At 38.4% G+C, this 22,343-nt stretch overlaps 4 protein-coding genes and 1 pseudogene across 5 annotated transcripts; 3 read left to right on the forward strand and 2 right to left on the reverse strand.

The window, feature by feature from the left end:
* Positions 1-796: 796 nt before the first annotated feature.
* On the forward strand, positions 797-4,694 carry LOC103933851 (cysteine-rich receptor-like protein kinase 4). Its single transcript, XM_009343544.3, is given in 9 exon segments — positions 797-935; positions 1,188-2,554; positions 2,680-2,811; positions 2,930-3,069; positions 3,213-3,423; positions 3,580-3,762; positions 3,765-3,816; positions 3,894-4,044; positions 4,121-4,694. Coding segments are annotated over 8 exon segments (2,316 nt in total). The 5' UTR covers positions 797-935; positions 1,188-1,416; the 3' UTR covers positions 4,430-4,694.
* On the forward strand, positions 4,683-6,084 carry LOC125469566 (annotated as a pseudogene).
* Positions 6,085-6,227: 143 nt separating this feature from the next.
* LOC103955950 (LRR receptor-like serine/threonine-protein kinase FEI 1) lies at positions 6,228-10,641 on the reverse strand. The gene is given in 9 exon segments (XM_048567397.1): positions 6,228-6,598; positions 7,435-7,792; positions 7,870-8,020; positions 8,097-8,157; positions 8,160-8,333; positions 8,486-8,696; positions 8,831-8,964; positions 9,045-9,185; positions 9,306-10,641. Coding segments are annotated over 8 exon segments (2,331 nt in total). The 5' UTR covers positions 10,456-10,641; the 3' UTR covers positions 6,228-6,598; positions 7,435-7,483.
* A 1,372-nt stretch (positions 10,642-12,013) lies between these two features.
* On the reverse strand, positions 12,014-13,760 carry LOC103955951 (class V chitinase). The gene is made up of 2 exons (XM_009367866.3): positions 12,529-13,760; positions 12,014-12,198 (listed from the first exon to the last, which is right to left on the reverse strand). Exons 1-2 carry the CDS (start codon positions 13,613-13,615, stop codon positions 12,179-12,181), a joined length of 1,107 nt encoding a protein of 368 aa, XP_009366141.2. The 5' UTR covers positions 13,616-13,760; the 3' UTR covers positions 12,014-12,178.
* Positions 13,761-17,465: 3,705 nt separating this feature from the next.
* On the forward strand, positions 17,466-20,331 carry LOC103955952. 2 transcript variants are annotated; one of them, XM_009367867.3, is made up of 9 exons: positions 17,480-17,660; positions 17,765-17,815; positions 18,024-18,045; positions 18,358-18,472; positions 18,720-18,752; positions 18,904-19,029; positions 19,272-19,378; positions 19,474-19,545; positions 19,768-20,331. In XM_009367867.3, the coding sequence occupies exons 1-9, from the start codon at positions 17,607-17,609 to the stop codon at positions 20,109-20,111; spliced, it is 924 nt and encodes a 307-aa protein (XP_009366142.2). In that variant the 5' UTR covers positions 17,480-17,606; the 3' UTR covers positions 20,112-20,331. The 2 variants fall into 2 exon arrangements, with proteins under 2 accessions (XP_009366143.2, XP_009366142.2); XM_009367868.3 differs by lacking the exon at positions 18,720-18,752 and having other exon boundaries at positions 17,466-17,660.
* The last annotated feature ends 2,012 nt before the right edge of the window (positions 20,332-22,343 follow it).

Here is a 22,343-nt window from a genome sequence, read left to right on the forward strand (position 1 = left end):
TGTTTTATGCAGATGAATGACTAAAAGATTTATAAACTAAATAATTTTTCAGATATGATATTTAGAAGATGATAATGAATGAACAGTTTCAATTATAATATTCAGGTAGTAAAGATTCGTTAATCCCCCATAGAAGGACACAAGCAGTATCCCTTTTATCCTTTTCACGATGCGACCTGTAACGTCCAAACAAAAACTAAGGCACCTAACCCAATATAATAAAGGGAACTTTAACGAAAAGCTCTTATTATTGTTTACTTTAACGAAAAACCACATTTTTACACTAAAAAATCAATCTTGGTACTATTCATTTTACCCTTTATTTTATCTTTATCGTTAAAACTTAAAGTTTTCAAACCATTCTCATTAATTTTCATTATAATAAATGCAAAGATTTTTCAACGTGGTAATATTTCATATTACATGGTATGGAAGTTGGATTTGGGGAACTCAATATTTTTATTATATGGAGACGAATTTCACCATTGAGATTGACATTAATGTTTTCTTTTTGGTAAAGAGAGTGACCTTAATGTTATTTTATTGATACAGCAGGTTTTCTATACTGAATATTTCCTCGTTATGCATGCATCAGGTGACGAAGCTGATCTAACGGTCATTTTTACTCGGTTTAAGCAGTTGGATCAAATCCAAGCAGTATGTGTCCACGTTCTCTACAGAAATCGCCAATAATGCACTGTTGCAGTGACCGTTGAATTGCTTAGGAACGTTAACGTCAATTCAAGTGTTTTGACATTTCCAAGGAATTCATAAATATCTGCTTTCTGATCCCTTTCAGAAGTATATGATACGAGGTTATGTATGAGAACTGAAGTAGCCATTTCCATGGAATTCAGAAATATACGTCGCTGACGCATACGAAGGTCTTCATATTTACCGTATGCAGCGGACGGGCTGTTCAATTTAAGGCAAAGGTACAAGCTTTCAACCACTTTATGTATACGACATTCCGTAGATTATGTAAAAGAAAAACTTGTGTAAGGGTAATTAAACCACGCATACTTTTTGACTGCTCTTATAAGAACACAATCCAGTATATTTTGGTGATCTTATATCTCCAAATATGACGTTTTATGTCAATAATACAAATTTTTGTTCATACAATTTGTTTGCTCTCCTTTGAAAAAGGTACCCTACTGAATATTTCCTCCTTACGAATGTCTCAGGTAATTAAGCGTCTGTCCCACCAGCAAAAGAGTTTTATTGAAGCTGTCCTTGAATCCTAAACGGTATGTGTCCACGTACTCTAGAAAAATCGCCAATAGTACGTGCATTGTTGCAAGCATTGAATTAGTTAGAAACGTTAACGTCACTCGAGGTGTTTTGACATTTCCATGGAATCCAGAAATATCTGCTTTCTGATCCCTTTCAGAAATATATGATACGAGGTTATGTATGAGAACCGAACTAGCTATTTCCATGGAATTCAGAAATATCTCCTATCTGATCATCCCCTTCATCTTCCTTGTTTCTTGTTCCTCTGCACAAACTTGGATAAGAGCCGGTTACTGGTACGCCGGCAGCGAGTCTCCTATACCGGAGATAAATTCTGCCTTGTTCACTCATCTTATCTGTGGTTTTGCTGATGTGAATTCCTCCACCTACCAGCTCTCCATCCCTTCTGCTCATGTCCAATACTTTTCGAGCTTCACCGATATTGTCAAGCGAAAGAACCCGTCCACCATCACACTCCTATCCATCTGGAATGGACAGGCTGAAACAGGGCAAGCGATTTTGGGCGAGAACGCTAACTTTTCAGTCTTGTCCTCAATGCTCGAAAACCCTTCTAATAGAAAGTCTTTCATTGAGTCCTCCATCCAAATGGCAAGGCGTTATGGATTTCGGGGTATAGACTTATTCTGGCTGTGGCCCAACGAAGCCTCCGATATGATCAACATGGGTAAGCTGTTGGACGAGTGGCGAGCCGCTCTGACTTATGAGTCGAGAAACTCAAGTCAGTCACGATTAATGCTGACAATGGCCGTTCGTTACTTGCCTGCTTTTGAATCATTGAGTTACCCTGTTGATTCTATGAAGAGGAATTTGGACTGGGCACATGTCGTGGCGTATGACTATCATCTGCCTTCAAAGGAGAATGTTACCGGTGCTCATGCAGCTTTATACAATCCTTCGAGCCATGTTAACACCGACTATGGAATAAGGCAATGGTTAAACTACTCATTTCCGGCTGGCAAACTGGTTTTGGGTTTGCCTTACCACGGATATGCATGGACACTTGCGAAACCCGAAGAAAATAATGGAATTGGGGCACCAGCATCTGGCATTGCTGTGACAAAAGATGGATCCATGAGCTATAAGTACATCAAGTGGTACACACGAAGCTACCGAGCTCCCATAGTGTATAATGCTACTTATGTTGTAAATTACTGCATCATAGGATCGAGTTGGATTGGTTTCGATGATGTGGAAGCTATCAGAGCTAAGATTGCATATGCCAAGGAGAAGAAACTACTCGGTACCAATGTGTTTCTAGTCACCAATGACGATGACAATTGGGCGCTTTCTCGGGCAGGTACGCAATACTTATCCCACGATACAGGTTAATTATCGATGCTATGTTTTGACATAAGGCTATTTTCAGACATCAAATTGGTATCCAATGACTAATATAGATCCTACTGTTTTAATGATTCACAGCTCAAGAGGAAGGAAATGGTCATGAAAACAAGCGGCGATTATTGCTTATAATTTTGCTTCCGGTTACTTTGATCGTAATTCTTATAGCCTTTGTGGTGTGTTACTTGCAGAGAAAACTCTTGATGACAAGAGGTTGTTTTTCTCAATATTGAGGGTTTGTTTAACAACTAGATGAGGATAATTTATCTTTTTGTACCATAACGTCAACAGAATTTGTGTTTTCACTTTTTCTTTTCCCTTCTGGTTTCAGGGAGAATAATTCTAGGCAATTCAAGAGCATCAGATCCTTCAAATCTGCAAGTGTTCAGCTTTTCTGAGATCAAGGCAGCAACAAACAAGTTTTCAAGCGAAAATAAGCTTGGAGAGGGCGGGTTTGGTCCCGTATACAAGGTAAGACTTCGTATATTATCTACATGTTGTACAAACTCTGGTGAACAGTGAGTGTTGCAACTTTTGAATTCATCTTTGGATCGGTTATAGATCTCTATTTCTTTCATCAACCATGTCAGCTATATTTTCTTAAAAATTTCTAGGGTAAACTGCGGACAGGACAGGAAATAGCTGTGAAAAGACTTTCGAAAACGTCAACTCAAGGACTTGAGGAATTTGGAAACGAGGTTACACTTACCGCGAACCTACAACACGTAAATTTAGTTCGGGTTCTTGGATTCTGCAGTGAGAAGGAAGAAAAAATGCTGATCTACGAGTACATGCCAAACAGAAGCTTGGACTTCTACCTTTTCGGTCAGCAATTTTTCATGCTTTCTGCTAAAGTTGAGAATGCATTCTAGAATAACACAAACTTTGCAATCTAATTTAAAGTTGTGAAATCTGTGTTCGTAGTTTTTTTTCTCTTGCTCCTTTGCGTACATCATCGGTACTGAGTTTGTCATCTCGCAGATCCTACCAGAAAGCACCTCCTAGACTGGAGAAAGCGTGTGCACATCATTGAAGGGGTTACTCAGGGACTCCTATATCTTCAAGAATACTCGAACGTTACTATCATTCACCGAGATCTAAAAGCTAGCAACATTTTGCTTGACAATGAGATGAATGCTAAAATTTCAGATTTTGGAATGGCCAAACTTTTGGAAAAGATGAACTTGAAGGAAACACAAGCCGGATTGTTGGAACATAGTAAGTAAACTGCCTCTCATCGGTTATTCTTATTCACACATGATCATATCCTTTAGTACTTACTGAATGCAATGCAGCGGCTATGTTCCTCCTGAATATGTAAAAAAGGGCATATACTCTATGAAGTACGATGTCTATAGCTTTGGCGTTCTACTTTTGCAACTGATTAGCGGAAGGAAGAATACACGTTACTATGGTCCGAACGAAAGTTTGCACCTCTTGGAATATGTAAGTTCCATAGCTTTCTTTGACTACTGTAACAACTACAATTTTGATCTGAACTTCAGCATTAAAATTATTTCAGGCATATATATCATGGAAAGAGGATAAAGGGCTAGAATTTATTGATCCATCACTTGACGATTCTTCTACTTCTTTTAAACTGTTGAGATGCTTGCAAGTAGCTCTACTATGTGTGCAGGAAAATCCCGACGATAGGCCTACAATTTTGGAAGTCTATTCCCTACTCAAAACTGACACAGAAGCCATTCCAATTCCTACAACGACAGCTTTCTCCGGAAAAAGTGATAGACATATGGAAGGCGTATCTACATCACAGAAAGGAAGCTGTTCAGTCAATGATGCTGAGATTTCCGAACTGAAACCCCGATGATAATGCAGGCTCTGTTTATGCGAGATATTGCTTTATTATTTATTTATTTAGGGGTAGTTGTGTTCTTAGGCTGAAGAATGTGGTAGTAACTTTTTTTTTTTTTCCTTCTCTATATAAAACAAGCTGAAATTAATACGTGCTGTTTAATCTGAACTCTTTATGGATTCGGGACTAGGCCGAAAAAGGGGTTCCAGGTAAAGTTTCTCTAGCCATTGCTTTCATGGCAGATAAACTTTTCTCAATATAATTCAATATTGTTCTTTCATACATTTCTCAAAAGGTCATCTTCCTTATTTCTTGTAATTTTTTGTGCTCTGCACAAACTTGGATTCGAGCTGGTCACTGGTACGCCGGCAGCAAGTCTCACATACCGGAGATAAACTCTGCCTTGTTCACACATCTTATTTGTGCTTTTGTGAATGTGAATTCATCCATCTACCAGCTCTCCATCCCTTCTGCTCATGAGCAATGCTTCTTGAGCTTCACCGATATTGTCAAGAGCAAAAACCCATCAATCAAGACACTCCTATCCATATGGAACAAAGAAGCAGCAGCTTCTCAGCTAATTTTGGGTCAAAGAGCTCACTTTTCAGCCTTGTCTAAAATACTTGAAAGTCCTTCGAATAGAAAGTCTTTCATTGAGTCTTCCATTGAATTAGCAAGACGTTACTTGCAAGGTATAGACTTGCTCTGGCCTTGGCTTAACACAGCCTTGGATATGATCAATATGGAAAAGCTATTGGACGAGGGGCGAGCTGCTGTGACTTCTGAGGCAAGAAACACTGGCCAGTCACGATTAAAATTGACAATGGCTGTTAGGTATTTTCCTATTTTAATCTTTGATTTATCCAATCGAATCTCTGAAGAGGAATTTGGACTGGGCGCATGTTAAGGCATATAACTATCATCTGCCTTTGAAGAGAATGTTACCGGTGCTCATGCTGCTTTATACGATCCTTTGAGTTATCTTAACACCAACTATGGTATAAGGCAATGGTTAAACTACTCGTTTCCTGCTAGCAAACTTGTTTTGGGTTTGCCTTACCACAGCTATGCATGGATACTTGCGAAAACCTCAAGACCCTGCATCTGGCATTGCTGTGACAAACGACGGATCCATGAGCTATAAGTACATCAAGGGGTACACTCGAAGCTATCTCCCATGATGTATAATGCTACTTGTGTACTGTGTGATAGGATCGAGTTAGGTTGGTTTCGATGATGTGGAAGTTATTAGAGCTAAGATTGCATATGCCAAGGAGAAGAAGCTACACCAATGTGTTTCATCAAGTCAGCAATGACAATCAAAATTGGGCGCTTTCTTGGGCACGTAGGCATTACTTATCCCACAAGGAAGTTCAATTGTGACAGCAAGCTATTTGAAGGCATCAAATTGTTTTACTTCGAACTTCATTAAAGATTGACAGCTCAGTAGGAAGGAAATAGTCACGAAAATAAACCCCGGTTAGTGTTTGTAATTTGCTTCCAGTTTCATCAATCGTAATTGTAATTCTCATCGCTTTCATTGTGTGTTACTCACAGAGAGAATTATTGAAGACAAAAGGTTTTATACCCAACTGTGATGGTTATTTTCTAATAGCAATTAAATGAAGAGAAATCTCTTGTAGTGGTCGACATCAACAGATAACAGACTTGCATTTGAATTTTTTACTCCTGGTTTCAGGGATGATTGTTCTAGGCAAATGTCTACTAGTACATCAGCTGTTGACAGTGATGCTCCAAATCTGAACGTATGCCGCTTTTACAGTCTCAAAGCGGCTACAAATAACTTCTCAAGTGAAGATAAACTTTGCTTTGGTACATTATTTTCTAAGTGGGTTTGGTCCCGTTTACAACGTAAGATTTGGTACATTTTCTAAATGTACTTTTTATGCTGTGGAAACTAAGATTAAAACTAGTATAATCTGCCTGAACAATTTCAGTGATTTCAACATATAGTTCATGTCGAAGTAATAGTTCATGATAGAAATTTGAATGTGGAAATTTTATTGAACTTACATATTCCAAGAGGTGCAGACTTTCATTCAGACCATAGTAACATGTACTCTTTGTCTGCTAATCATTTGCAAAAGTTGAACTCTGAAGCTGTAGACATTGTACTTCATAGTGTATATGCCTTTTCGTACTTATTCAGGAGGTACCTAGCCACTGCATTGCATATAACAAGTATAAGGATATGGTCATTTGTGAATAACCGATGAGAGGCAGTTTATCACTTAATATGTGTTAACAATCCGCCTTATGTTCGCTTTGAGTTCATCTTTTCTGAAAAGTTTGGCCATTCGAAAATCGGAAATCTTAGCATTCATCTCACCCACATAATTACTTTCCGTATACTTAATTGTGGTTTGGGCTTAGAGAGAAAGGGTGGAGGAAGACCTAGGAAGACTTGAAAGTAGACTTTGAGAAAAAAACATGGAGTACTTGGAGTTAGCGGAAAAAATGGCGCAAAACCAAGCGCAATGATGTTCTAGGATTCATACAGCCAAAAGCACTTAGTAAATTAAGACTTTGTTGTTGTTGTTGTATACGTAATTTTGTTTTGGAAGGGTCGCTCTAAGTAAGAGTTATACTGCCTGGTGACCCTAGATTGACCTACCTTTGCCTTAAGTTGGACAGCCTGGAGTTGGTCTACATTTGCTGCATATAGCAAGAACATGGACCTTTCTATGTTTGTCAACGATGACGAAATTGCAGGGTCAACAACTTAAGTTAAACATGTAGCACTGAAAGCTTTTGCCACCAAACTTTTTGTGAAATGTATGAAAGAACTATCGAGTTATACTGAGAAAAATTTATCTGCCATGAAAGCAATGGCAAGAGAAACTTCACCTGGAACCCTTTTTTCTGCCTAGTTTCAGAATCCACACAGAATTTAGATTAAACAGCGCGTATTACTTTCAGCTTGTTGTATATAGAGATGGAAAAAAAATTTTGCTAGAAACTTGTCCAGAAAATAGCTAGAAAGAAGAACAAGAACTGACCACATTCTTGAGCCAAAGAATACACCACCTCTCATTCGAGCCTTCATTTTCATCGGGGTTGCAGTTCGGAAATCTGAGCGTCATTGACTGAACAGCTTCCTTTCTGTGATGTAGATACTCTTTCCTTATCTCCATCACTTTTTCCACAGAAAGCTGTCTTTGTAGGAATAGCAATGGCTTGAGTGTCAGTTTTGAGCATGGAATAGACTTCCAACATTGTAGGCCTATCGTCGGGATTTTCCTGGACGCATAGTAGAGCTACTTGCAAGCACCTCAACAGTTTCAAAGAAGTAGAAGAATCGTCAAGTGATGGATCAATAAATTCCGGTCCTTTATCCTCTTTCCACGATGTGTATGCCTGAAATAATTTTAATGCTGAAGTTCAGGACAAAATTGTAGTTATTTACAGTAGTCAAAGAAAGCCATGGAGCTTACATATTCCAAGAGGTGCTGACTTTCGTTCGGACCATAGTAACATGTACTCTTCCGTCCGCTAATCATTTGCAAAAGTAGAACTCCAAAGCTGTAGACATCGTACTTCATAGAGTATATGCCCTTTTTTACATATTCGGGAGGAACATAGCCGCTGCATTGCATTCAATAAGTACTAAAGGATAGATCATGCGTGAATAAGAATAACCGATGAGAGGCAGTTTACTTACTATGTTCCAACAATCCGGCTTGTGTTTCCTTCAAGTTCATCTTTTCCGAAAAGTTTGGCCATCCAAAATCTGAAATTTTAGCATTCATCTCATTGTCAAGCAAAATATTGCTAGCCTTTAGATCTCGGTGAATGATTGTGAAGTTCGAGTATTCTTGAAGATATAGGAGTCCTTGAGTAACGCCTTCGATGATGTGCACACGCTTTCTCCAGTCTAGGAGATACCGTCCGGTAGGATCTGCGAGATAACAAATTCAGGACCGATGGTACACAAAGGAGCAAGAGAAACAAAAATTACAATCACAGATCTCACAACTTTAAAAATTGCAGAGTTTGTGTTATTCTAGCATGCATTCTCTTTTATAGCAGAAAACATGAAAAATTGCAGACCGAAAAGGTAGAAGTCCAAGCTTTTGTTTGGCATGTACTCGTAGATCAGCATTTTTTCTTCCTTCTCACTGCAGAATCCAAGAACCCGAACTAGATTCACGTGTTGTAGTCTTGCAGTAAGTGTAACCTCGTTTCCAAATTCCTCAAGTCCTTGAGTTGATGTTTTCGAAAGTCTTTTCACCGCTATTTCTTGTCCTGTCCGCAGTATACCCTAGAAATTTAAAAGAAAATATAGTTAACGTGGTTGATGAAAATCCAGATCTGTAGCCGATACAAAGATGAATTCCAAAAATTGCAACACTCGCTTTCAGAGTTGTACAACGTATGTAATATGCAAAATGTTACCTTGTATACGGGACCAAACCCACCCTCTCCAAGCTTGTTTTCGCTTGAAAATTTATTTGTTGCTGCTTTGATCTTGGAAAAGCTGAACACTTGCAGATTTGGAGGATCTGATACTCTTGAATTGCCTAGAATCACTGTCCCTGAAACTGGAAGGGAAAAGAAAAGGTGAATACATCATCTAGTTGCTAAACAAACCCTCAATGTTGAGGAAAACAACCTCTTGTCTTCAATGGTTTTCTCTGCAAGTAACACACCACAAAGGCTATAAGAATTACGATCAAAGTAATTGGAAGCAAAATTATAAGCAATAATCGCCTGCTTGTTTTCATGACCATTTCCTTCCTCTTGAGCTGTGAATCATTAAAACAGTAGGATCTATATTAGTCATTAGATAACAATTTGATGTCTGAAAATAGCCTTCTGTCAAAACATAGCATCGATAATTAACCTGTATCGTGGGATAAGTATTGCGTACCTGCCCGAGAAAGTGCCCAATTTTCATCGTCATTGTTGACTTGATACACAATGGTACCGAGTAACTTCTTCTGCTTGGCATATGCAATCTTAGCTCTGATAGCTTCCACATCATCGAAACCAATCCAACTCGATCCTATGACGCAGTAATTAACGACATAAGTAGCATTATACACTATGGGAGCTCGGTAGCTTCGTGCGTACCACTTGATGTACTTATAGTTTATGGATCCATCGTGTGTCACAGCAATGCCAGATGCAGGTGCCCCGATGCCATTATTGTCTTCGGGTTTCGCAAGTGTCCATGCATATCCGTGGTAAGGCAAACCCAAAACCAGTTTGCCAGCCGGAAATGAGTAGTTTAACCATTGCCTTATTCCATAGTCGGTGTTAACATGGCTCGAAGGATTGTATAAAGCTGCATGAGCACCGGTAACATTCTCCTTCGAAGGCAGATGATAGTCATACGCCACGACATGTGCCCAGTCCAAATTCCTCTTCATAGAATCAACAGGGTAACTCAATGATTCAAAAGCAGGCAAGTAACGAACGGCCATTGTCAGCATTAATCGTGACTGACTTGAGTTTCTCGACTCATAAGTCAGAGCAGCTCGCCACTCGTCCAACAGCGTACCCATGTTGATCATATCGGAGGCTTCGTTAGGCCACAGCCAGAATAAGTCTATACCCCGAAATCCATAACGCCTTGCCATTTTGATGGAGGACTCAATGAAAGACTTTCTATTAGAAGGGTTTTCGAGCATTGAGGACAAGACTGAAAAGTTAGCATTCTCGCCCAAAATCGCTTGTCCTGTTTCAGCCTGTCCATTCCAGATGGATAGGAGTGTGATGGTGGACGGGTTCTTTCGCTTGACAATATCGGTGAAGCTCGAAAAGTATTGGACATGAGCAGAAGGGATGGAGAGCTGGTAGGTGGAGGAATTCACATCAGCAAAACCACAGATAAGATGAGTGAACAAGGCAGAATTTATCTCCGGTATAGGAGACTCGCTGCCGGCGTACCAGTAACCGGCTCTTATCCAAGTTTGTGCAGAGGAACAAGAAACAAGGAAGATGAAGGGGATGATCAGATAGGAGATATTTCTGAATTCCATGGAAATAGCTAATTCAGTTCTCATACATAACCTCATATCATATATTTCTGAAAGGGATCAGATAGGAGATATTTCTGGATTCCATGGAAATGTTGAAACACCTCAAGTGACGTTAACGTTTCTAACTAATTCAATGCTTGCAACAAGGCACGTACTATTGGCGATTTTTCTAGAGTACGTGGACACATACTGTTTGAGATTCACGGACAGCTTCAATAAAATTCTTTGGCTGGTGGGACAGACGCTTAATTACCTGAGACATTCGTAACGAGAAAATATTGAGTGGGGCATCTTTTTTAAAGGAGAGCGAGCAAATTGTATGAGCACAAATTTATATTATTGGCATTGGACATCACCTTTGGGTATATAAGATCATTAAAATATACTGGATTGTGTTTTTATAAGAGCAGTAAAAAAGTATGCGTGGTTTAATTACCCTTACACAAATTTTTCTCTTACATAATTTGTGGAGTGTCGTATACGTAAAGTGACTGAAAGCTTGTACCTTTGCCTTAAATTGAACAGCCCGTCCGCTGCATATAGGACATATGAAGACCTTCGTATGCGTCAGCGACGTTGCAAAAAATATGTGGACAACTCTACTATCACAAGGATTAACAATTTAAGTTAAACACGTTTCATTGAAATTGTTTGTCACCTAACATTTTGTGAAATGTATAAAAGAAAAACAATCAAATTATCGAGGAAAGTTTGTCTGCCATGAAAGCGATGGCTAAGGGAAACTTTCCCTGACTCAATAGATTAACAGCCCTATAACCTATAGGGCGGTTAATCAAGTTATAAATTTAAGATATTATCGAGTCGTAAATTCAATAAATTTTAAGCAGTGAAGTGAGATTAATTTCTTTGTCTTTGTTCCTTCTTCGATTAATTACGTATGTAACATTTACGGTTGAGATAACGTGAAAATTCCAAGTTTGAACAAAAGTTGGAGATGTGATCGTGGATGGCGTTTGGGCATGGTAAACCAAATGACTTTAGTTGCGTTCGGTTGCCAGATGCCGGAATTTTCAAATTTTTGGTCTACGTCTGCCTAACAAGTACACTTCTGCTGACCTTATCGTAAGCATTCGGTGCGCAACAGAGTTAGTCAAACCAAATGTGGAGTGTCGACAAAGAAAGTTTCTTTGACCCAGCGTCCTGAATGCCGCATTAGCTAAGGCCCTCGTGCTTCATTTTTCCTTTAGCAAACAAATATTAAAATATTGAACACGTGTGTAGGAGATAAAATAAAATGCGTGAAAATCACCGCTCATTCATATATTCGCCCCACGACCATCTGTCTATATGTGATAAGTTTACCAATTGACCTCGTATATTTGCTTCAATGCCCTTTTAGACATGTCTGAATATTATGAAGATTGCTTCAAAGGTTTTACTGGCATATATTTTTTGAGTACAATAACAATGTTAGTGAGTTAGATAGTTAGTTGTTAGGGGGAGAAGAATCGGTGAGAATTGAACTTTCACTCATGGTTCATAAGCATAATTGCTTTTTGTTATTGCGGTAAAACGATATATGCTAGTAGCATACATTTTTGAAATAGGAAGGCTACATATCAATAATTGAATATTAAACAGAAATTGAAAATATTATTTCTTATTATCTGGCAGCAAATTAATATTTGACATTTCCATTGGAGATGCTCTTAGCCTTATTGAAAGTAGTTAACTACTATACTACATATTGTGGGCTTGTTTTGGATAATTTACCAACTTTAAACTGTGATCTTTATGTTCATCCCCATGTACTTGCAGCTGCATGAAAAATGAAATTATAGAGTTGAATAATCAACAATAATTGAATCCTAAACAAAACTAAACAACTACATTTTGTATTCTTTAATTTAGAAGAACTAATATTTCATATATGCAATAGAAATTAATCCAAAAAATATGGGTTATTATCAGAGAAACAGTCTTAACGGTTCACTACTAATAAACGTCAAAATTTTCTCAAATTTAATCACTTGTACGATCCATTTAGTGTATCATTTTAGATAAAAGTTTCGATGGATGCAACTAGCAATGAAATCGTTCAATATCCAATATAATGTAAAATTTTTGCAACGTGATTCAACAAAATACCTGCTTGAGAAAGAGCCCAATTACTGCTGTCAGCGCCGACATGCCATGCAAAGTAGCCAAGAAGTCCTTTCGTCGTCTTAGCATACGAAACCTTGGCGGAGATACTCTGCGTATCGTCGTAACCAATCCACGTCTTCCCGGAGTAGCAATAGTTCGTAACAACGGTGGCGTTGTACACCGTCTGAGCTGCGTTTTGGCTTATGAAATCCTTTATTTGGCTGTAACCTTGGTCACCATACGTTCCTATACCGGATCCATTAGCTGGGGCAAAAATGCCGTGGTTATTCGCGTCCAACAAACGCCACGCATATCCGTAAAATGGAAGACCTAGCACTATCTTTTTGGGAGCCAAACCTGCCTGAATCCACGACGTGATTCCGGCATCCCCGTTAACGGAAGTCGCAGACAACGCAGCGGGTGGCGCAGTGTTGTTTGGGAACCAACCGGGGCCGTAGAAGTCGTAAGCCATTACGTTGATCCAGTCCAAACTGTTTGATATGGACTGGAAGGGGTAGTTTATGGTGTAGTAATCCGCAGAGCGGAAAACAGCCGCGGCTAGAAGTAAAGCGGTCTTGCCCGTGGTTTTTGACTCATTTGCCACGGCAGTTCGCCACTCCGTGAGAAGGGTACCGAAGTTAGTCATCTCCGTGGTGGAGGATGGGTATTCCCAGTCAAGGTCAAGGCCATGGAAGTTGTAACTCCGCGCTAACGTGATGGAGGAGTTAATGAACGCTTTACGCCGGGTAGCCTGGCTAGCCATTGCGGCAAAGGTGGCGGGGTTGGAATTTCCGCCACCGATGGACAGCAGGGTTTTTACAGAAGGGTTTTTTTGCTGGACTGTTTGTGTAAAGCTTGAGAACGGGGCGGAGTTGGAGGACGAAACTGTGACTTGGTAGGTGGTGGGATTGAGATCGGCAAATGCACAAAAGAGATGAGTGAAAAGGCTGGAGTTTATGCTGGCGGCCGGGAAGCCACTGTCGGGAAACCAGTAAGCGGCTTTAACGACGGTTTGGCCGGATGAGAAGTTGAGGTGGATGAGGAAGATGAGAGCGGAAAAGATAAACGGAAGTGTTAGCTTGGAAGACATTGCAGCAAGTTATTAGTTCTTGCTTGCTTGTTCGTCTCTTGTGTGTCTATGTATTTCTAGCGTTTTGATCCAATGACTTTTTCCTGCATGTAGATAGGAAGACCCAATTTGCGTTTAAGATATTGTGTTAGGATTGGGACTTTGCATAGACTCTTAAAGACACTTGTGCTGTGCGCGGTCTATTGGCTTAGAGTGGACCATAACAAAATTAATGTCTTGCTCTTGGCTTTTACGCATACGGATAGATATTTATAGATAGTTGACATCTTGTTACCAAATTTATGGCATGTAGGTTCTGTATTTTCTTCGTATTGCTAACACATGAGTACTGAAATTATTTCTCTTCACATTATTCATGCGTTTACAAATCCATGTGGAGTAAAAAAGTTGGTTTCATATAAGATTATGTAACCCAATACTTGAAAATTCGAGATAAGATGGTTTGGGAGAAGAGGCTAGCTGATCTCACAACTATTTATTCTCTCTCCTAATCTTGATTTCCTTGATTCATGAATTATTTGAAAGCTGTGTAAACACAAGGGGAATGAACGAAAGTTAGCTATTTCAGAAGTTGCAAAACTAGCATAGCTAAGTTGGACTTTAGATGAGCAAGTGGCATCCCTTCTCGTTAGGGAGGTCCAGAAACTGAATACATGCTCCGATATAGTATAAGACTTTATAATCCTAGTGGTAGAGTGCTTACCCTTATACTTACTATTAGACTTTAATATTAAAACACATTAATATTTTAGGGTGGCATTAATAAACGGGTAGTATTATCTATACACATTTTTTACTTTTTGACACACCTCTTAATTTTCGACAATCGAATAGAATGAGTTGAAAAAGATCAAATGACAAAACTTAACAAAAAATCTGTGTGATATAAGCATATGTGTGTGTGAATACCACCACCTTTAATAACCATGTACTTGTAATAGTATGAAATTGATGATGGTATGTCACATACTAGCTTTGTGCATGATGGATTGAGAAGGAATATGTTACAGACTTGTTGACCCTAAAAACTACTAAGCCTACGTGGCGTGCATGCCGAGTAACTAATGAGCTAACTACGTCCTTCAATTATGCGTAGGGCTTGCCAACTCGTTGGCCGAGCTCGACCGGGGAGTAAAATATATTGATGTGGTGTTGGGCACGCTATTGACTTCTTGATCTTGCGACTGCGACCGAGGAAGGAATACGTCTCGGCCTTCGGGTCTTATAGCCTAAAGACAATGTTGCTAGTTCTACAAAGTTCAATATCAAATTCGGCTTTCAATGTGCCGAGAAGGACTCGAAAATCCTTGTCGACCGAGACTTGGATAAATAACCAATCGATCTCGAAGCAGTGCTGTTTATCCAAACTGAAGGTGCTCCTTGATTGGCTGATTCTACGACTTCAGTGCTATTTATCCAAACAGAAAATGTCGCTAGTTGCTTTCACAGTACTGTTTGTGTTGGTAAAAGAAAGGGGAGAAGGATAAAATCTCAGGGTTGTTGAGAAGCTTTGCGCAGGGTAATTTATATGTTGAATTGGAGGGGCTCAACATGTTGCACATCGCTTTATATTTATAACACGTATTAACCTCGGCACGGCTAAATAATTTTATAGAGTTCATCTGCAACTCAAACTAGCGAAGCTAATCCGTGCCATATGCTAAGGTCTATCCCCCTATCCGAAACTTATCACGTCACCATAAATAAACAAATTTATCTCCATGACATCACTTCACCAATCGAATCCATCATATATATTAACATCACTTCACCGATCAAATCCATCATATATATTTCCCCTGATGAAGACCATGTGCATGCATGATGATTCCTTCACCAAACTATAACTCTGAAAAATAATTCTAATTGATGAAATATAATCACCATATCTCAAGATAAAACCACGTGCAACAATGATGTCTACGACACTGTATTTATAAAAGCAAATGTTGTGTGGCGTCGCTTCATACTAGTGTATAATTTTTTCAATTCAAACTCGTCAGCTAGAACTTCAGTCAAAGGTTTCTCAAGATAAGCGAAAGCCCATCTTTTAGATGCCATCATCTTCTGACCATGCTTCACCATTATTCAAAAAGCCCATGTTTTCCTTCCAAAAAATCGTGACCGTGTCTCCTAGTCCAACTAGAACTCTATTTCCACCACATGGATCCAGGTGTTGCCATGCATGCATAATAAGATGAAATATAATCACAATATTATTTCTCAATAATAACTAAAACTTATTTCAACCACTTTATCATTCAATGGTCTAAAATTTTGCTCGTTCAACGATCTCGATTACTCGGGCCGATAATGTAAAATCGGGTCCGAACAAGACTATATTTTATAAACCACATATAACTCATCTCTCTAATAAAGGTAAAACCTACTTGTTTTATGGACTTTACCTTTATTAGCGAGAGATTTTAGATGTGAAAATATGATCTCCTTAGCATTATCGAATTGATAAACCTTCATTTTCAATATTCTTGAAACTTTTTAATTAACATAATAGATTGTTCTTGAATGTATTATATTGGTCAAATTGATGGTGATTAAGAAACCAACCAAATGTGAAAAATAAAAAGATGTACAATTTTCATTTAGAGCTTTAGATTTCTAGTCTCAAGTTGGAGAGAAATTTTGTAACAACCCGTCTCAGGATTTACGGAATAAAAAGGGTGTTTGTGTATTTTCACTAAGTTTGGACATCCCGGCTCGGGGTCCACCACATCCCGGGCCCACTCCACCATCGCAGCACAATATTGTCTGTTTTAGGCCCTTACCACGCCCTTACGATTTTGTTTCTGGGAACTCACACGAGAACTTCCCAGTGGGTCACCTATTATGGGATTGCTCTCGCGCTCTACTCGCTTAACTTCGGAGTTCCGATGGAACCCGAAGCCAATGAGCTCCCAAAAGGCCTCATGCTAGGTAGAGATGAGAATATATACATATAAGGATCACTCCCTTGGGTGATGTGGGATCCTACAATCCACCCCCTTAGGGGCCCGACGTCCTCGTCGGCACACCACGACCAGGGTTAGGCTTTGATACCAAATTGTCACATCCTGGCTCGGGGTCCACCACATCTCGGTCCCGCTCCACCATCGTAGCACAATATTGTCCACTTTGAGCCCCGACCATGCCCTCACGGTTTTGTTTCTGGAAACTCACACGAGAACTTCCCAGTGGGTTACCCATCATGGGATTGCTCTCGCCTGCTACTCGCTTAACTTCGGAGTTCCAATGGAACCCGAAGCCAATGAGCTCCCAAAAAGCCTCGTACTAGGTAGAGATGAGAATATATATATATAAGGATCACTCTTCTGGATGATGTGAGATCTTACAAATTCACATTAAACAAATTTATTGATATTTTTGCATTTTGGTTCAATACTGCATCGTTGAGTGGAAAAATATTTATATACAACAATAAATTATTAAATCAAAACATCATAAGTAATCAACCTTGTCGGTTTTGAATAAAAAAAATCAAACTTGTAAGATCAATGGTCAAATTTGAAAAAATCTGAGTAAAAAAAAAAAAAAGCATTACAACGAGGGGAGGAGTTGTTAGATTATTCGGTACATCAAATGTAATAATATAATTAATTAAAATTTTAATTAAAAATTTTCAATCAATTGGATTATGACATTTTGAGTATCGTTGATGGCTCGTCAAATGAAAGTGGAGTTGGTTTCGATATTGTTCTGATAACATTATATGACCATGATCTCGACACACTAGAATGTTTTTTTCAATGGGAGGACGGGCGATACATGCTCCAAATCGGTAGGACCCACAATTAAATCCAACGGTGGGAAAAACCACACCTGATGCCACGTTGACGTCGTTGGCTCTTCACCAACCAGTACAGCAGCGCGCGCGAGCGAGATAGAGTGACTAGAGTAAGTCACCTACCCCGTGTTTCATCTCCGGTTCGCCTCCCCCCACCCTCGTTCCGACCACATCGCCGCGCGCTCTTCCATGGCTTCCTCCGTAGCTCGGAGCTCAGCTCGTATAGCCGTTGTCGGTGACGTCGTAAGTCCCTCTCTGTGAATTTCCGAAACCGTGACCGGTTGATTAAATTAAATTTCGTACCTTTCTCCTCTAAATTTCAAATTTTTTGTCTTGGGTTTGTGAAGCATGATCAATGGAATCTAGAAGAAGATAGGAAAGCACTTCAACTGCTGCAGGTATTTACATTTTCCCCCTCTTCACTATTTTCTTTTAACTTAAAAGAACAAGTTAAAATCTTTGATTATTTGGGATTATGTGGTAAAATTTGAGTTAATTAGCAAAAACCCTTTTGTCCAAATGCTTTTTCTTTTTAAATCTTCCAACTTTTGTGTATGTCCTGCAAAGAAATCTAATGAAAGTTTGTAACTTCATATTGCAATGCAGCCGGATTTGGTTCTTTTTACAGGCAGGTTCCATTCTCCCTGACTATTTCATGTACCGTATGTTTTTCGGTGCTTCCCGACTGCTGATCGAAGTAACTAGTAACTTTGGACGTTTGATAAATTCATGGCATGTCCCTAATTGATGTAAATTTTAAGATAAGTTCGTTCTCAGAATATAGCTCAAAAAGTTTTAGAGACTTAGAGCTATGTGTGATCTGAATTTATGTTGTGGCTCTGCACTAACGAGGCCGTTGAGTTTTATTTGTTTTGTGAAATCGATAGTTTACCTTCCTTTTGTGTATTTTTGGCCCTTCCTTCTCCTCCATTTGGTTCAGGTGATTTTGGGGAAGAGAACGTTGAACTCGTTAAGAGCGTTGCAGATCTCGATATTGCTAAAGCAATTATTTTAGGAAACCATGACGCCTGGCATACAACGCAGTTTTCTCGAAAGTAAGTTGTTTTCCGCGATATTGCTAAAGAAATTATTTTAGGAAACCATGATGCATTGATGCCTGGCATACAACACATTTTTCTGGGAAGTAAGTTGTTTCGTTTCTATTTGTATTTTTCTTAATTACTTCCAGATGTTTAAAGTGAAGGCTTCGTTAGAAACGCTGCATAGTATCCAGTTCAATATGTAACTATCAATGTGGTTAGTCCATGGTAATCTGGTTAATTTAATAATTTCTAATATCAGGAAAAAAGACAGCGTTCAACTTCAGCTAGAATGGTGAGTTTGTCTTATCTTGTTGATTGTCAAAGATGCTGAAATTGCCATATCTATTGCGTTTTGGTGTACCAATTATTACTTAACGTTCCATTGAAATATGATATATTTGCTGTTCTAGTGTCATTCTTACATAAATACTTGTAATATTCAGTCTCGGTGAGGAGCATGTGGGCTATCGGCGTTTGGACTATCCTGCTGTGAAGCTGAGCGTTGTTGGTGGGCGACCTTTTTCTTGTGGGGGAAATGAGTTTTTTCGACAAAAGCTTCTGTCTGCAAGGTGCGTAATGTTTCTAGCAGCTCTTGATGAAACACGAAACTAAAATTTTATCAATTTGTTTGCTTTCTTATTCAAAAATAAAAAATAGTTGGCCCCGATACAAAGTAGCATCCAAGAATGTGTACCCGCCTTTTATAAAACTATGCATGAATCACAGTTATCATGCAAATTCTTTTGAGAAAGTGTTTTCCACAATGGTAGCTTAAATACTGACTGAATGTGCTGAAACAACTGCCTCTTAGGTATGGGGTCCAAGACATGGAAGGAAGTGCTAAGAGAATATGCGAAGCAACTTTGGGTGCTCCTGAGGACCATTTGATCATATTTCTTGCACATAATGGACCCACAGGTTTATCAGTCTGCTGGAACAAATAATAATCAGGCATTTTGAGCCAAACTAGCTGCTTCATTTGAACGCAGATTTCTGATTCGCTCCTTGTGTAGGTCTTGGGTCTAACGTGGATGACATATGTGGAAAAGATTGGGTGTTTGGATTTGGGGATCATGGTGACCCAGGTAATAACCATTCGAACCTCTTCACTGAAGCACTGAAATGGCTTTTTGTTATCCTTTTAAACTTAGTGTTACCGGTTGAATCAATGTCACTCTCCTACTCAACCTTTTGGGTTGCTGCGTGTTGCTTGTGTCCTGATGAATCTAAGAGGCTGGTCATGGAAAAGAAGCAAGTTGATCTAACTTAAGATGTACTAACATAAACACTTCGTTTGTTCGGTACAGATCTTGCACAAGCCCTGTCCCTCTTAAAAGAGACTGCAACAATCTGTGCTCCACTGGTAGTGTTTGGTCACATGCATAAAGAGCTAGCGCATGGAAATGGTCTTCGGAAAATGATTGTGGTTGGAGACGACAACACTATATACCTCAATGGGGCTATTGTTCCTAGAGTTAAGAGACTGAACGTTGAGCAAGGAACACCGGAGTCCTGTGGCACCATGCGCGCCTTCACTTTAGTGGAGATCTTGGACGGAACAGTTGATAAAATCGTTGAAAGTTGGGTTTCAGTTGCCGGCGATAGGATTACATTGGAAGAGGAGCACATTTTGTTCAAAAGTGGCGGTTAGAATTCTCCGAAATTGGATGTTAGTTGAGCCATATTGTATGTATCCACGATTGTGTTATGAGATATCGACTCCTATGCAAAGGAACATCGTTGTTTAACCTGTTGAATGTATATGCTATTAGGGTTTCCAAAACAAATCATGTTTGTATGAGGAAGATGAAACTCTTTTCTTTCATCTCCATGAACTCTTATTTAACCAAATAATCTATTTGCTTGAGTAATGATCTTTTCGACGACATTTAAACTCCATGTACAAGAAGGTTTTGAGTACTCTGTTCCAGCCAACAGACTTAATTTACGTTAGCATTTCACAAGTTTTCTCACTTTTGCAATTATGTCAACCTTGTTTTTCGAGAAATGCTAAGAAGACTCTCTCAAAGTAGAACTCTCTGTCCTATATCTTAAACATAATATTATAATATTGACACAAAAATTATACAAAAACATGAGTGGCAGAGACGCATCTACTCACAAAATTACAAAAATTTGAGGTGTCGGAGAGTACGGATAGACTCACTTTTGTGCGAGTTAACTCAGCATCTCTCTTCTTTTTCTTTCCTTTTGTTTCCCCTACAGATTCCAAGGAAGTCTATGGCCTTTTTGACTCAATTCTTTTCCTTGGTTAGTGCACAGAATTATTTAAAGAAGATGAATTGTCTGCCTTACTTTCCTATATCCTCTTCATGCTCTCTTGTTTTATACGTTAATGGTTAAGCAACGTCAAAATTTTTTTTTTGTCTTATTATTTTTATAAAAAGATAAATTTAAAATATTAACATGATTTAAGCGTGACCGCACAAAATAGGAGGGCATGGAGAATGTATGGAAAGGGGAGGGTAGATAATCCATTTCTTATCTAAATACCTACCCTCTCCTTAATGACTTATGAAATGTCGATCCAGTCACCTATTGGTCCAAATCGCAAAAAACAAAAGTTAATGTGCCAGAAACATGATCTGTGCAGTAATATATAATCATAGAGGTTTAATTGAGATTATGATCATGGTAGATGTTTTGATGTGTCTGAAACATATAGAGATACGTCTTATGTTATTATATAAGTAGAAAGAGGTTTTTTTTTTTTAAATGTTCCTCTACTTGTATCCGTATTTCTAGCACACTCAAGAATCTCTCCATAGTTATGAGTGCAGCCCAAATTTGTACAAAGAAGTCCCTAATATTGCGTGACAACATACATATTTCATCAAACACATGATGAATATCATCATGTTTGTTCTATTGAGCTTTTCATGTTCATTGATTTGGTCCCCATCTTAAAGCACAAAAGTCCCCTACTCTAGTCCTAAAGCCTACTCAATTAATTTCATCGTTGATGACATCCTTATCTTTTATGTTTAATTGCACGTTATTCGGTTAGTTTTTATCATATACTATTTATATTTAATTTTAAATAAAAAAATTATAATAATTTATGGTACGATGAACAGATGTTATTTAAGGATCCCTAAAATCCTTATAAAAAGAATCCGACAAGAATCCGCACTCTATTTATTTTTTTGCATAATAAAATGACAGATGTGACATATGCTACTTTTTTTTATATATAATTATGCAAACATCACTTTGTTTAGCTTTTTATCATAATTCCTTAATGAAAACTAGATGATTTGGATTTTTGAACTAATAAGTTTGGAATTAACTTGGCTTCTCTACGTAGCTGATTCATGAAAGTTCATACTTATTATTAAAATTATTTATATCATAAATCATTATATAGAGATTATTTCTGCAAAAAGTCTGTTACATATGAAACCATTTTTGTCATCAAAAGATATAATAAATGAATTATGAACCGTTTATTTATTTACTACAATTGATTGACGAAACACCCTTAATTTTAATCCTTTTTCATAAAAATTTCAAAATAATTTATAGTATGAACGGTCCCGACCATTAAGTGAATTAAAGTGAAACTCCTAAACCTTGAAGAACTAAACCTTTCTCAATAAGTTTTATCAAAAAGGGCCCTTTGTTGATTTTATCTAATTTTTTATTTTTTTGGAGTTATCAAAATCGGGGGTTATGTAGGTAGTTCAAAGCACTGACTGAAGGAGGAAAGTCATTGGCAGGCAAACCAAGTGTCGTCTTTTGGTAAAACATTGGCTTAAGCAAAAGCAATGGAAGAGGATTGTGAGAATTCTACAAATCTTAACATTTTAACTATTTATTGTACATCGTGTGACCAATTTTTATTAGATTTTTTTTTAATTTT

The sequence above is a fragment of a genome, unplaced genomic scaffold (genome assembly GCF_019419815.1).
Source record: "Pyrus x bretschneideri cultivar Hongxiangsu unplaced genomic scaffold, Pyrus_bretschneideri_v1 Contig44, whole genome shotgun sequence".
Lineage (NCBI taxonomy): Eukaryota > Viridiplantae > Streptophyta > Magnoliopsida > Rosales > Rosaceae > Pyrus > Pyrus x bretschneideri.